This window comes from Euleptes europaea, chromosome 3 (assembly GCF_029931775.1).
Source record: "Euleptes europaea isolate rEulEur1 chromosome 3, rEulEur1.hap1, whole genome shotgun sequence".
Classification (NCBI taxonomy): domain Eukaryota; kingdom Metazoa; phylum Chordata; class Lepidosauria; order Squamata; family Sphaerodactylidae; genus Euleptes; species Euleptes europaea.
In genome coordinates this window covers 85,763,797-85,778,599 of record NC_079314.1, presented here as the reverse complement: position 1 = coordinate 85,778,599, position 14,803 = coordinate 85,763,797, and the positions used below count along the sequence as shown (strand labels likewise).

General features: G+C 41.4%; 2 protein-coding genes across 2 annotated transcripts in view; one reads left to right on the top strand and one right to left on the bottom strand.

Moving 5' to 3' along the window:
- Positions 1 to 1,741: 1,741 nt before the first annotated feature.
- ARL1 (ADP ribosylation factor like GTPase 1) lies at positions 1,742 to 10,987 on the top strand. The gene is made up of 6 exons (XM_056847419.1): positions 1,742 to 1,782; positions 4,222 to 4,359; positions 5,403 to 5,484; positions 7,814 to 7,925; positions 8,681 to 8,859; positions 10,640 to 10,987. The coding sequence occupies exons 1-6, from the start codon at positions 1,779 to 1,781 to the stop codon at positions 10,668 to 10,670; spliced, it is 546 nt and encodes a 181-aa protein (XP_056703397.1). The 5' UTR covers positions 1,742 to 1,778; the 3' UTR covers positions 10,671 to 10,987.
- Positions 10,988 to 13,180: 2,193 nt separating this feature from the next.
- Positions 13,181 to 14,803, bottom strand: part of UTP20 (UTP20 small subunit processome component) — a 71,511-nt gene continuing 69,888 nt past the window's right edge. Inside the window, exons 60-61 of the mRNA XM_056847420.1 lie at positions 13,490 to 13,635; positions 13,181 to 13,344 (exon numbers count right to left, since the gene is read on the bottom strand). Of these exons, the coding sequence (XP_056703398.1) occupies positions 13,189 to 13,344; positions 13,490 to 13,635 (302 nt within the window). The 3' untranslated portion in view covers positions 13,181 to 13,188. The remainder of the gene's footprint in view (positions 13,345 to 13,489; positions 13,636 to 14,803) is intronic.

Below are 14,803 nucleotides of genomic sequence, written 5' to 3'. Positions count from 1 at the left end.
AATAGTTGGAAACCAAGTGGAATCTGGTCATCAGTGGGATAGACTAAGAATGCTATTGCAATTATAAGGTAGGTTGAGTCCCAACCAGAACATGTTCATCTCTGTCCACTTTACATTAGTAGTGGTTATAAACAACTGTGCATAATAACCCTTGGCAGTAGCAAGTCCTACATCATTTTTGTTCCATCTCCTTGCAGCTAGCTGAAATAGAATCGTTTCTGTATTGCTGCTGGGGCTCTCATATTTACAGCAACCACTTCGTTCAATGGGACTTCCTTTCCCATAAACACACACAGGTATAGTTGTTAACTCAAGTTTTGGGAAATTCTTGGCAATCTGGTAGTAGTGCCTGGGGAAGACAGAATTTGGGGAGAGAGCTTAGCAATAAGGACACATCACAATAGGACTTCCATTTCTCCTAGATTCCATCTTATGAAGCTGCCATCTCTTTTTGGGGAAACTAATCCCTCTATTCTGGAGATCTGTTGTAATTCTGGGAGAATTAGGAGTGTGCTGCTATAAAATACCAGTCTATGCTGGGATAAAGCCTGTTTGTGTTTGTTTTGGCTGTAACAGACTAAACTGGCTACTCTGGGATCTCCAGGGACGGCACTGTAGTCATCTGTAGGGAGTGGAAACCCCCGGCCCTCCTAAACAAAGTTGTGCGGAGAACGTGCAGCTTCTGCTTGCTCCCACCATCTAAAGAAGCAGGCTTCAGCCTATGAAAGCGGCTGATAGAATAAATAGTGTTAATCTTCCAAGATGCCACAAGGTCCCCGATTATTTTTTCTACAACAGACTAACAGCGCTCTCTCTGGATCTTCTTCAAGTTCATGCTACTTCCCGCTGGACCCTACAATGAAACCCAACGAATGCGACCAGTGCCCGCAGCGCTGATCGTGTAAACAGGCAGCCAGCCCAGAACCCGCGAGAATCTTGTTTTTCTAAGGGGCAGGAGCGCCGCGCACCTTCGCCGCCACCGCCGTTGATTTGTACATTGATACGAAGCGGCACGTCACGTCATGAGACGACAGGAGTCACTGGAAAAGACAGTCGTGCTAGGAAAAGTTGAGAGCAGCAGGAAAAGAGGAAGACCCAACAAGAGATGGATTGACTCAATAAAGGAAGCCACAGCCTTCAGTTTGCAAGATCTGAACAAGGCTGTCAAAGATAGGACATTTTGGAGGACTTTCATTCATAGGGTCGCCATGAGTCGGAAGCGACTTGACGGCACTTAACACACACACACACACACACACACACACACACACACACACACACACACGAGAAGCGGCTCGGATCCGCCTCCTCGAGCGCAAAGAACTCAGTCCCGCCTATTTTCCTTGTTTGACCAACGAGGAAGAGGATACAGAACCTCGAGTATCTCTCTTACAGCCGTAGATTCGTCATTTATTTTTTTAAAAAATCACATTCATAAGCAGTTTGCATTTTTAATTTTTTCCCCCAAGTGGTTCACTACCTCGCGTTCTTTCCCCCCCCCCTACCGACTGCAGCTGGTAGAGATGTCGTTACTCTCCCCCCTCCCCCCGGGCCACCTTCTACCGAAAAGTCCAGGCGGAAAGCGGCGCCTCGTTTGCTCTCCGGGTCAGCGGCGGCCTTGAGGGACGCAGCAGGCGCGACTGGGCAACGCGGTCGACGTGGAACCCGTCTCGGGGCGGCTTCCGGGTTCACGGCGGTGGCAGAGCCTGAGGAAGGAAGGAAGGGGCCTGCGGGGTTTCTCGGCCGGGAAAGCGGCGCGGGGAAGAAACACCTCCGCGATGGGTGAGGGAAAGGCGGGGTCGTCGCCGCAGGCCCCGGCGGGGGCGGGGGGGGGCAGAAGGGTCGTTGCGGTCGCCTGGCAACGGGGGCTCCCGGGGGCGGGGAGCGGCTCCATCGCCTCGTTTCCGGGGAAGGGGAGAGCTCTTTCCTGTCCTCGACGCCAGGGAGTGGCAAGCGGGGCCGCGCGGGCCTCCTGCTGCTGTTCCGGGCCGGCCCTCGCGGGAAGTGTTCCGACCCACTCGTGCTCTCTGAAGCAGGAGGCGCCCTTCCGAGGCCCGCGGAGGCCTCGCTCCCTTGGGGAGCAGGAACGCGGGCGGGGGTGGTGATGGAGTTTTGGGCCGTGGGTGGGCCTTGCCCTGTGCGGGTCAAGGGCCGTCAAACCGCAGGCGACTTATGGCGACGCCGTGGGAAAGTTTTCCGGGATCTCTTTCAGAAACGATCCTCCCCCTTGTGGCTGGGAGAAATGGCTTTTCTGTGTTTCTGAAGCGACTCTTTTCAGAATTGGTTCTTGTAGGTTATCCGGGTTGTGTGACCGTGGTCTTGGTATTTTCTTTCCTGACGTTTCGCCAGCAGCTGTGGCAGGCAGCTTCAGAGGAGTAACACTGAAGGATAGTGTCTCTCAGTGTTACTCCTCTGAAGCTGCCTGCCACAGCTGCTGGCGAAACGTCAGGAAAGAAAATACCAAGACCACAGTCACACAGCCCGGATAACCTACAAGAACCAATGAACTCTGACCGTGAAAGCCTTCGACAATATCTTTTCAGAATGTTTGTTCCAGAGCCTCAGAAGTGGTTGGATCAGAGCTGCCAACTTCAGGGTTCCTTTGCTGTAGTCCCTTAAGAAAGGGCTTGGCAGCAACACAGGTGTGACGTTTCTCAGGCATTTCCCTGTCTCTTTAGGCATTTTTGATTGCAAGCATATGGGCGTCCCTTCCTGCGTAACTTAATTTAAAGGAGCGCATAGTATTTCGTTCTGTGCTCACGACCTGAGTTCGATCCCGACGGAAGTCGGTTTCAGGTAGCCGGCTCAAGGTTGACTCAGCCTTCCATCCTTCTGAGGTCGGTCAAATGAGTACCCAGCTTGCTGGGGGTAAAGGGAAGATGACTGGGGAAGGCACTGGCAAACCACCCCGCAAACAAAGTCTGCCTTGGAAACGTCGGGATGTGACATCACCCCATGGATCAGGAATGACCCGGTGCTTGCACAGGGGACCTTTATCTTTATAGTATTTCGTTTGTTTTTATCTACCCCCTCCACACACACAAACACAAACACTGCCAGCCTCAGTTCTTCCACTACAGGAAACCGTACTTCAGTGGAGGGCAACCCGAAATGTATTTTGCCCACGTTAGTATTACTCTGTGCAACCCTGCAGTCTTCTCCATTGCCTGTGAGAATGCAAAGGGTCTTGACCTTGTATAGAAGCCCTTGATTCTGGTGCATGTGCAATATGTCCCACATTCCAGGTATTGTGAAAGACAGGCTAACCTATGGCAGGATTGTTTGGAAAGCTTTCTGTTGACTGTACCAGACTACTGGTATTTAGTAGTTGATTCCTTGCCTTGCTCTTCCACAAAACAGGGGAAAGTACTTGTAAATGGTTGATGTATTGGCCGAAGGAGAGAATGTATAAAATGCATTAAAATATAGGTTTAATTGTACCTGTATAAGAACCAATTCATACATGCTCATTTTTTCTCACATGGGAATTTCCAGGCATGCATTTTGAGAACTGCATAGATTTCCTTTTAAGGCAAGTAAAATGACTTAAATCGGAGCAATTTTAGTCAACAATTGAGATTGTGAAACAAAATGCTCACATGTTTCTTGAACAAGACTGGTTGCTGTAACTCTTATTTGTTTATTTATTTATTTATTCAAATCACATTGGCTTTCAGTTAATTTTTTTATTTGCCTAAGAGCGTAATCTAACATTCATTGTTGTGGTCCAGTAAAGAGGACCACTGTGCAGAATAGAGGTATCAAAGTGCCTCAAATTTTCCAGGAGTGGTAATCATTCCTGAGTATAGTAGTATTCATCCGTGGCAGGAAAAATAAATGGCCAGATTGTTGGACTATAGGGTAAACAGCATAGTTTGGTTCACATGTACAGTATACTTCAAAAGACTGGTTATTAACCCTGTTGCTTTTTACAGTGTAAAGGGTCGTGTATTTGTCTTCTGGTTCTATATTTTGTTCTGATACTTAATTGATATGGTTAGCCAACTCGACAGCTTTCTTTGTTCCATGGAAAGGCAGCATGTTAGTGTCCCTTAGTAAAGTTTTTGTTCTCATTATTTTGTTTATTCTGCATTGACATAAATAGATACTATCTTGAAAGCACATTGAACTTCTCAGTAGGACTCTGGAAACAAACTGCTGCTAAATTCTAGTATGGTGAGGATGCTGTGCATTTTTTTAAATGGTTCTTGTTCTTTCCAGGTGGCTTTTTTTCCACAATCTTTTCCAGTTTATTTGGTACTCGGGAAATGAGAATTTTAATCTTGGGACTAGATGGAGCAGGAAAGACAACTATTCTCTACAGGTTACAAGTTGGAGAAGTTGTGACTACCATTCCTAGTAAGTGATCTTCTGAACTGTTATTTGAGATATTGCATGTAATAAGTATAACGCTCTCTTGATTATTACTAATTTGTTATTAAAGTATATGTGTGCATGTGTGGCAAGTATAGCTAACCACTAATATATATCTATGGTAGAGCTGAAATTTTGGGTGAAGTTCTCCTTCCATTATAGGTTGAACTCTTTTTAAATTTAGTTTTATAATTAAAGGCAAACAACACTTGTGAATTTTGTCACCATGAACATTGCTCCTAAATGTAATCTATCCATTTTATATTATGTACTGTAGACCTCAAAGAATAGTGGATTAACTTAAACTAAGGTGGTTTAAATAGTGCAGCTTAAAGGTTTGAGACTTCAATGATAACTAATTCTATGTATTATAAGATGCTTCCTAACTAGGTTTGTACTAATTGTTTACTGTCACAATTAAAGCAGATTGATTTTATACTAAAAATCTTTATAAAACAACCTCAGAGGTACACTGAAGTATTTAACTTAATATGTTTATTTTTTAAGGAAATGATATACAATACGCTTAGTTTTAGAAAGCAATTCTTATGACTCCAGATAGGGCCTCTTTTACAATTCCACCTATGATATGTTTTTGTGAACAAGTGCTAGGCGGAATCAACACTAAAAAGTGCTTCTTTTATCTAGTGTTCCTATCTATTTTAGTCTGTTTGTTCTACTTTGTCATATTAGTGCCTTGTCCTACCCATAAAAGTAAGCAAAGGTTAGTAGTAGTTACTGGGCAGATCAGTGTTCTCCATGAGATAGGAGGTAAATGTACATGGTCTGTACTCAGCCAGTTACAACAATCAAGTAGTAACTTGCACAGGTAGCAAAACTAGATTCCCCCCCACACACACACACACACAAAATATAGAAATGGAAGAGGAGAGACTCATATGTCACTTTGAGCTCCATGGAGGAAGAGCAGGATAAAATCTGATAGGTAGGAGTTTCTACATTGTAGGGTTTGGATTCCCCAAGTATGCAGAAGGATATAATTTTGCTTTATTTATTTTTTCTTCCAGCAATTGGTTTCAATGTTGAGACAGTAACCTACAAGAATCTGAAGTTTCAAGTCTGGGACTTGGGAGGACAGACAAGTATCAGGTATAACCTTATTTGGTGAAGTCAACAGGAACAAATAAATAGGGCTTAGCTACTAAAGTACTTTACTTACTGTATGGAGTCCTTTTAGAATTATTCAGTAGTCACGAAAGGACGTTCGGGCTTCAGAGTTTGTAAAACAACGCAAGATAGTTGAGTGGAACATATTTTGTTATTTACTATTAATTTTGCCAATCCTACTAAGATGTTATAAGATAACCAGGGGGGAGGAGTGTGTGTGTAAGGAATACATAAAGCCTAATTTGTAAATCTGCTCCCCATGCAGGTAACTTTTTCTGGTTTTTTACTAACACCATGCTTACTGAATTATCTGTGGCAGAGGAACATATCTGGCTGTGTTGAAATGTTAAAATAAAACCACAATTTATAAAGCATAGTGATGTGTAAATGCAGGCTGCACAACAAAGTATGGCTTGTCATTGGCTCATAAACCACGGTTTGTATGTGGCTTATTAAGTGTAAATTCTACTTGCTGTGGTTTCTTATTTGTTTAGTAACATTGTCCCGCTTAGCCTCCTGCACGTACAGAACAACCAAAAACATCATCATTCCATCTGCAGATGGTGCTTGTTCAGGACACCCCCTCCCTCTGCCTTCTCCTCACTTCTCTCACCAATAAGGAATATGCTTGAGAGACTTTAGTGTCTCCTGAGAGGAAAATTTATAGGGCAGGAAAACTGCAAAGGAGAGGGAGAATGTGAAACATTTTGTTTGTTTGGATACAGTAAAGGAGGCAAGCAACAGGTTAACTTGGATTTATGATGTGAGCGCTGTTATATATGTCTGGTAGATTAACAGAGATTTATGCAATACATTGTGATTCAAACAAATCATAGTTTATTGTGACATCTTAATGTAGCCATTATATGCACGAGTTCAGGTCTGTTACAATTGTCTTGGCTAGTCACGCACCTTGATAGTGAAAAACAAATAATTTTTGAAGGTAAGAAGTGTTACTGGCGCATCCTTGGATTTGTCACATTTATATCTTCCTTTTCCTCTGAGGAGCAGAGTGGTTATGTTAGCTTCTTAGCAATCCTGAGAAGTAGTGTCTTGCTCCAAGCCACCCAGTGAGCTTTGTAGTGAGCATTCTGTACATAGGATATGAGTTTCCCACTCTTTAATCTCTGTACCACACTGGTTCTTTATGGAAGTATATGTAAAATAATCCAAGGACAGGCATACACTCCACTTATGTACCCAGTGGAGTTACTGCCAGACTTTTTTCATTAGTTGCTTTTCTAGAACCCCCAAACTGCTATTGATTTTAATAAGCAGTTCAGTCTGACATTAGATCAGCTGTAAGGAAAGGGGGAAATATTTTTTATTTTATTTACATTATTCGTAGTTTGCCTTTCTCACATAGACTCAGGTGGATTACACATATAGTCAGTACAGTCAACAAAATGGGGCATTCAGTAACCAATGCACTGAGATATTAGAAGTCTGGAACCATTTAAAAAAACACCCAGAAACATAGCATAAGTACTAACATGACACGTTAAGTGGTACAAAAATTACATAATAGAGTCCGACTTACAATATGCTATATATAGCACTAAGACCGCAAGTCCCAATCATTTATCCAAGTAAATTTGTGAAACCATTTTGTACTGTGCAGCCTTATTACCTGCACAGAAAAGCCCTTTTGCATAGTTTGCAGAAGGCCAGGAGATGGAAGCTTTCCTGACCTCCTCAGGCAGGCCATTCCACAAGCTGGGAACCACAACGGAGAAAGAATATATACGGGCACTTGTTGATTTTGCCCATTGGCAGGTTAGCACCTGCAGAAACCCCTGCTGACATGCACAGTTTTGTCTTGGCAGAGCATGGGGGAGAGAGGTGGTCCCATAAATAAGCAGGGCCGAGACCATGAAGGTCTTTATATGTGATAGCCAATACCTTAAACTTAGCTTGGTAACCAATGGGCAACCAATGGAGGGACTGCAAAATGGGAGTAACATGCATGCTCCATGTAGCTCTGGTTAATAGCCAAGCTGCACAATTCTCAACTAGTTTGAGTTTCCAATTTGATTTTGAAGGGAGACCAATATACATTGCATTACAGTATTCTAGTCTTGATGTTATTGTGGTGTGGATCCAGATGGCCAGGCTGGGCACTCTGCTTTAAATGCAGAAATTAGGCTACCTGGGTGAAGGAAAAGGAAGTGGGAGGGTGTCAACATCATCTCATCCCCAGATCAAAGAAGACAAGAAAAATATGGCATTTCAAGTTCCAACACTGTAAAGTTAGGGTAGTTTCATCTGATTTTAAAATGCAGTTTGAACAATAAAATGCTTCTTTTTTCAGGCCATATTGGCGATGCTACTATTCCAATACAGATGCAGTCATCTATGTAGTAGACAGCTGTGACAGAGACAGAATTGGCATTTCGAAGTCTGAGCTTGTAGCCATGTTGGAGGTACGAAACAAAGGAGGTTGTCTACACAAATGCTTATTCTAGGTACTGTCTTGAAATTAGTAAAAAGAGTTGAATTAAATGGTTCAAACTTGCTGAGAGAATAAGGTAGGCATTTTGCTAGATTTGTGAGCCAGCTTTTGGTAAAAGTCATCTAAGAGGTTTGGGGGTAAAGGTTACTATCACTGACTTTCATATTTCAAGCTGCTGAAAATCCATTCAATGGGTGTCTCTAACCCATGGTCTCCCACTAGGAGACAAATATGGATATCTTAGTGGTCCAAGTTGTTAGTACATCGCCTATAGATAGTTCATCCTTTTTCATGTTTATCTAAAATGAATTATCTGGCACTTCAACAAGTAAACAAGAATGCTCACAGTTACGGTTGTTCTGACAACACAAGGGGTTGGATCTAGATTTTTCCAGAATGGAACGAAATGCTGCTCCAGTGGCATAGGGGACCCCGAGAAATGACATGAGAGGGATTCTGCAGCAGAAACGGGGGAAATCAGTAAATTGCCAGTTTGTTGTGGATACTGTCTTCCCCTGCATAGCTAATAAAGAATTCCCATCAGACACTATTGCTCTGTTTTCATGTTGAAGATTGTCTAAAAGCAAAACAGTAAGTTAAAATTTGTTTTCCAGCCAGTCTCAGTAGGGTCTCTTGTGCTTTAGCTGCTGCTCCTGACTCTCGTTGAGCCTGGAATCTGAAAGGCAGGGTAGATTGAACAGACTACTAATCTGCTGCCTCTTCTAGGAAGAAGAACTGAAGAAAGCCATTTTAGTGGTGTTTGCAAACAAGCAAGACATGGAGCAGGCTATGACTCCTACAGAAATGGCAAATGCACTTGGACTTCCTGCTCTGAAAGACCGGAAGTGGCAGATATTCAAAACATCTGCAACCAAAGGCACTGGGCTTGATGAAGCAATGGAGTGGTAAGTATTGCTGCTTTTTAGATCTTTACAGTTTGTGGATACTTTGCCCTTTTCATGTTTTATTTATAAGGAAGGGATTTTTGGAGGGAGGGGGAGAGTGTTGAATGTGTACCAGTACACTTCAGACTTGATCCATCCATAGCAGATCTCATTTGGCTGTGGGGATTAGGGAAGAAAGCATCTGTGAAGATATGCCCTGAACCACACACATGCAGTACCTTCTTTATGCCACCAGCAAGAACTTGCTCCTTAATAATGTGTGACCAGAGAAAAGAAGGCTCTGTGCTGTATAGGGTAGCAAGCAGCAAGAAACAGCACAAAATGTCAATGCAAAAGATATATATTAGAAGTGCACAAGGTGTGAAGTGAGTACATAAAAGACACACAATAGACAATTACAATTAACAAACTGACAAGAAGGATCGACTATTATAGGTAAGTATACAATAATTGTTACTAATGGTATTCTTTTCCTTTTTTACAGAGTTCCAGGTAAGTATAGTTCTTTCCCAAACGTTAAAGAAGAATACAACAGTGAACAAAACAGCCGGAATATGATGGACGTGTTGTCTTGATCGGTGTCCAATTTTCGCCAAGGCTTCATCAGCTGGTCAATTTCTATATATAATAAAATTATTTTATATCAAAAAATTATTTTATGCTTATTACCTATACTATTTATTACCCTTTTAAAGAATTTAAAGAAAACGCAATAAGACGCAATAAAACATACCATCCAAGCACGGAGATGCACTAAGGGATCAGGTGAAAATAATTATTTACAAAAAGCATGAAAAATCCAGTTCTGAATTGAGTCCTGTAGGAGACAAAGTTCAAAATAAAAATATAAGTTTGGTCTCCTGGTTTTCAACAAGAAAACCAACAAGATTATTCTATGTGTTTTCATACGGATTCAATACCAAGCCCTCCAGGCAGCTGAGAATTATACCTATTGTGGTGTTGGTACATATTTATTAATGTTATTGAGGTGAGTTACTAATATATTGTATTGGTTTAGGTATTGTATAATATAAGGTATTGTATGATATAAAGTTATAAGGGTGGCATTCTCTATAATTTTCCAGGTGGATTGTTACCCTTTTAAAGAATTTTAATAATTTTAATAAATAGTATAGGTAATAAGCATAAAATAATTTTTTTGATATAAAATCATTTTATTATATATAGAAATTGACCAGCTGATGAAGCCTTGTCGAAAATTGGACACCGATCAAGACAACACGTCCATCATATTCCGGCTGTTTTGTTCACTGTTGTATTCTTTAACATTTGGGAAAGAACTATACTTACCTGGAACTCTATGTAAAAAAGGAAAAGAATACCATTAGTAACAATTATTGTATACTTACCTATAATAGTCGATCCTTCTTGTCAGTTTGTTAATTGTAATTGTCTATTGTGTGTCTTTTATGTACTCACTTCACACCTTGCGCACTTACAATATATATCTTTTGCATTGACATTTTGTGCTGTTTCTTGCTGCTTGCTACCTTAATAATGTGTGGCAGAGGCATGACAGTGATCAAGGTCTGAGTTGCTGCTGTTTGGGCATCCATTTCCCATGACACAAAATGCCCTGTTGTGAGTAACCACAGAGGTGCTCTTTTGTGTGAGATCATTGCCTGGCTAATTATAAAATACCTGAGTCCTAAATAAACAAGGAGTAGTCATTGCTGGGCTTTATATGTTCAAAAGAGAGAACATGTAGTCACAGTAAAGAATGATTTTGAACTGCAAAACCGAATCTGTGTCTTTGTAGGTTGGTGGAGACCTTGAAGAGCAGACAGTGATATGAGCCTGAAGATTTCCTTCATCAGTGCTGTGAATTAATGTAATGCTGTAAATAGGACTGACAGAATATTATCTTTGAAAGAAATGGGGTTTTTTCTTGCATCGGAAGTCACACTGAACCAATTGAATGTTTGTCTGTATACTATATTAAAAATACTCCATTTCTTTTATCTTGTGTAAGTTATCTATGTAACATCAATTTTTATGGCTGATATTACCGAAGATAGACAATGAGATTAAATTGGAATAAAGCTTTGTTACTTGGAATTCTAAGTGTATGAAACTATTTAACACTAATAAATATATTTAACTATCATTTGTCTAGGTTTTCTATTTCATGCACATCATGTTAGTATGAATAGTTGCATGTGCCAATTGAAACATTTGTCTTCTCTGTTAGGCATGTCCTCAGGAATGTTGCTCAACCACAGAGATAGGCCAGTATTGCAATAAGTAAGGCCTTAGCTCTCCTTGATGGTGCTTTGCCGTTCAACAGGATTTTGCTGCCAGTCTATCATGGTGTAAGGAAAAGCTATGAATGCTAAAGAGATAGTTTAATGTAAATGACTTCCTGGAACTGCTAGAGAATTGAAGCAAGAAATTGAAAATCTCTGGGCTGGGGTGAGTACAACTGTGAGAGAAGCTAACTAATCAGGAGAGGCTGAAAACATGCTTATGTCTGTGATTTGTTCCCAAACTCAGTGACCGAACTGTAAACAACAGAGAGCAACAAGACCAAAGATGACAACAAAAACCCAGGCCAGCCTTTATTGCAAGTAGGAGATTTTGAAATGGCTAGTTCAAGAGGCAGAACTTTTAGCAGGAGTCCCCTCTTAAAAGCACCTAAAGTGTAAAAAACAAAAAACTAGAGACTATAAACTACAAGGAAGCAAGAACAATAAAAGTAATGATGGCATATCCAGCTGTTATTCTGACAACAGCAGAGATGGAAGGCAGCTTTGACTGCTCTCCTCTCTTAGTAGAAAATCTGCAAGGTAAGTTCCAGTTTTCATTTATTTACTGTTTCTACTTGTATCCCACCCTCCCCCTGTCTATCAGGGCTTAGGGTGGCTAACCACTTATTCTACCACAATACAATGAAACTTGACTATTAAAAGGGAGGGTAGAAAATCCTTTTCCTATCCCTACAAGCCTTGATAGCAAAAGGGAAGCATATTTGTGAATCTTTACTCCCTCTGAAAAAGAAGGCTGAGGAAATGTCTTTTTTCCCCTAGTGTCACCTAATACTGGCATCTGGCATGATTGTCTGGAGCAAGGTTGGAGGTGAAGCATACATTCACATTTCAATGGTTGAAATTACATGCAGTCTAACTAGAATCTCCCAGGAATTCAGCTATTTTTAGCTCACACACATTGCAGATGGAGGAGGAAAGTGTGAGGAAGTCCTTAATCCTGGCCGGGAAATAGAGCTGTATATAAATTGAATAAAATAAAATATGTTTTATGAAACGGCCTTATACAGAGTTAGGCCACTGAGTTTCTAGCTTACTTTGCTGTCGCAGGAAGGTCTTTCCCTTCTGCATCCTTGAGATCATTTAACAGGAGATTCCAGGAACTGAATGGGGTTGTGAATGCAGTCTGTTTTATAAGTTACTGCCTCTCTCCAAAGGACTGAATTGTTTTCCATAGATCCTTAAGAGCAGCACTGTCCATGTTGTGTCTGCACTTAGGGACCTATAGCATCTAAGTGGCTTTCTTGACTAAAACTGACTGGTCCCGCTGGAGGAGGATGGTCCCATATTTGTGGGTGACGTCCCCAAAATAGTCCAATAAAGGGATGGTGAAGCCTGCTGGTTTTTGTCCTTAGAAGGCTTCATTGTCCATTTAGGTTAGCTTGTGGCTGACTGGTTAACAGAAGGGATGAGCTGTAGTTCCCTTGTAGCCTTTTCAAGAAGTCTCCAACTATCATTCTAGTTTAACTGGCAACGTCTCCCCCCCTCAAAAGACCTGGGTGATGCTGAAGTAAGTAGAGCTGATTCCAGAACTTAAGGACAAAAAGGTGCCTCCCACCTTGTGCAAGCGGGAAGGCAGAATACTTAGTGCCCAAAGCAGTAATAGTTTGGCCTCCATTTGACTTGTTACAGATATACATTAGACAATATATTTAAGGTGCTTCAAACACATATTATTTATTAAGAAATACAAAAGGTATTACCACAAGCTATACATTACTCATCCAGTGAAATCTGAAGTCACCCTTAAGTAGATGTGTTGCTGAAATGAAGTTCTTCCCATAATATATCAGCTGAATAGATACTATACAAAATACAAAAATATTTAATAATCCATAGTGCATTATTTTACATATACAAAATATCTGTCGCCTATGCAAGTTAAAAACAGGACCTCACTGTAATCAAAACCCACCTGTAATTTTACAGTATCTTACAACTGAAACATCTACATACATTGCAGCTGCAAGTTTTTTGCCTCTGCAGTGTATCTGCCATGAATGAAACACAGATTTATAATACATTATTCTCTGGCAATGGTATTTCACTCCACCATTGCCAAGTCCTTTAATGCATGGCTTCTTGGTCTTTTGGCTTTGTAACCAGGCCGCAGGAATTCTATTTTTCTCTTCTTTGCTTCAATTTTATTCTTGTGCCTCTTCAACTTCTTCTTGGCAGCAATGTCAGGATTAGACACAGCCTAGCCAGAAGACAAAACACAATGTTGTTGGTTAACATTTTTCATCAACGTTCTGAAGTAACCCCATTTAACTACAAATTTTCATTGCAAGGAGAAGCTCTTTATTTTTAAGCAGATGGATGCATTCATTTTACCCATAACTGACCTCCAGGGTTCTCTGTTTCTTCCGGACAGCTCTCTTTTGACTGGCTTCCTTTTGCACAGAAGCAAATGCAACTGAAAAGGGCTCCAGCCCAACTAGTTTCTTTAGTAGTTCTATGATTTCCTGGGACAGGTTCTTCAGAGTTGGATCTATTAAAGATTGACATGATTTTGATATAAAGTAGGTAACTAACAGATGAAAGTGTGAATGTAGAAATGACAGCTGATTATAGGTAAATTCTGTCAGCAATGGCCCATTTCACATGTAAAAAGGTAAAGGTCCCCTGTGCAAGCACCAGGTCATTCCTGACCCATGGGGTGACATCACATCTCAACGTTTCCAAGGCAGACTTTGTTTTACGGGGTGGTTTGCCAGTGCCTTTCTCAGTCATCTTCCCTTTACCCCCAGCAAGCTGGGTACTCATTTCACCGACCTTGGAAGGCTGAGTCAACCTTGAGCCGGCTACCTGAAACCGACTTCTGTCGGGATCAAACTCAGGTTGTGAGCAGAGCTTTTGACTGCAGTACTGCAGCTTAACACTCTGTGATCACTACATGTGAAATAGGAGCCCTGTGGCGCAAACAGTCAAGAAGCAATCATGTATGCATGCAAATCAGCCACAAAGAACTAGAGGATGTTACTGTCTTTCATTACAAATAATCAACTTGCTGGGAACAAGGTTTTTTTTGGGGGGGGGGGGCTTATTGGATCAGGAGGTAGGCAAACTGCTCCACTGCCTGTTTTACACATTTCTACCAAACATGTGACTGGCACTGCTTTTTGTGACAGCCTATTCATGAATACAAGGCAAACAGTTACACTTGGAAGTGTGAAGGGTTTTTTTAAAAGCAAAAATCAGAGGCCAAACTGTGAGAAAGGAAACCAGCATTTTATATAAAGATTGGCTTAAGTTTTTTAATTCAATGAGGGTTCCCTAACACTACAACAGACAAGATTTTGTTGTGGAACACTCACTAAAGTTAACTCAGTGTTAACCTTTCTACATAGAAAAACGAAGAGGAGGTTTTTTGACTCCCTATGCAAGACCTAGATGACCCAGGCTAGCCTGATCTCGTCAGATCTCAGAAGCTAAGCAGGGTCAGCCCTGGTTAGTATTTGGATGGGAGACCACCAAGGAATACCAGGGTTGCTATGCAGACGAAGGCACTGGCAAACCACCTCTGTTAGTCTCTTGCCATGAAAACCCCAAAAGGGGTCGCCATAAGTCGGCTGCGACTTGACGGCACTTTACACACACACACACACACACACACACACATGCAAGGCAGATGCTTCCCACTCCCCCTTGTTTTAAAA

What these genes read in the sequence shown, in the direction of transcription:
- ARL1 (XM_056847419.1), top strand. An exon ending in AGTTGTGACTACCATTCCTA is followed by an intron (nt 4,360 to 5,402) that starts GTAAGTGATCTT and finishes TTTTTCTTCCAG; the next exon opens with CAATTGGTTTCAATGTTGAG. An exon ending in AGCTTGTAGCCATGTTGGAG is followed by an intron (nt 7,926 to 8,680) that starts GTACGAAACAAA and finishes TGCCTCTTCTAG; the next exon opens with GAAGAAGAACTGAAGAAAGC.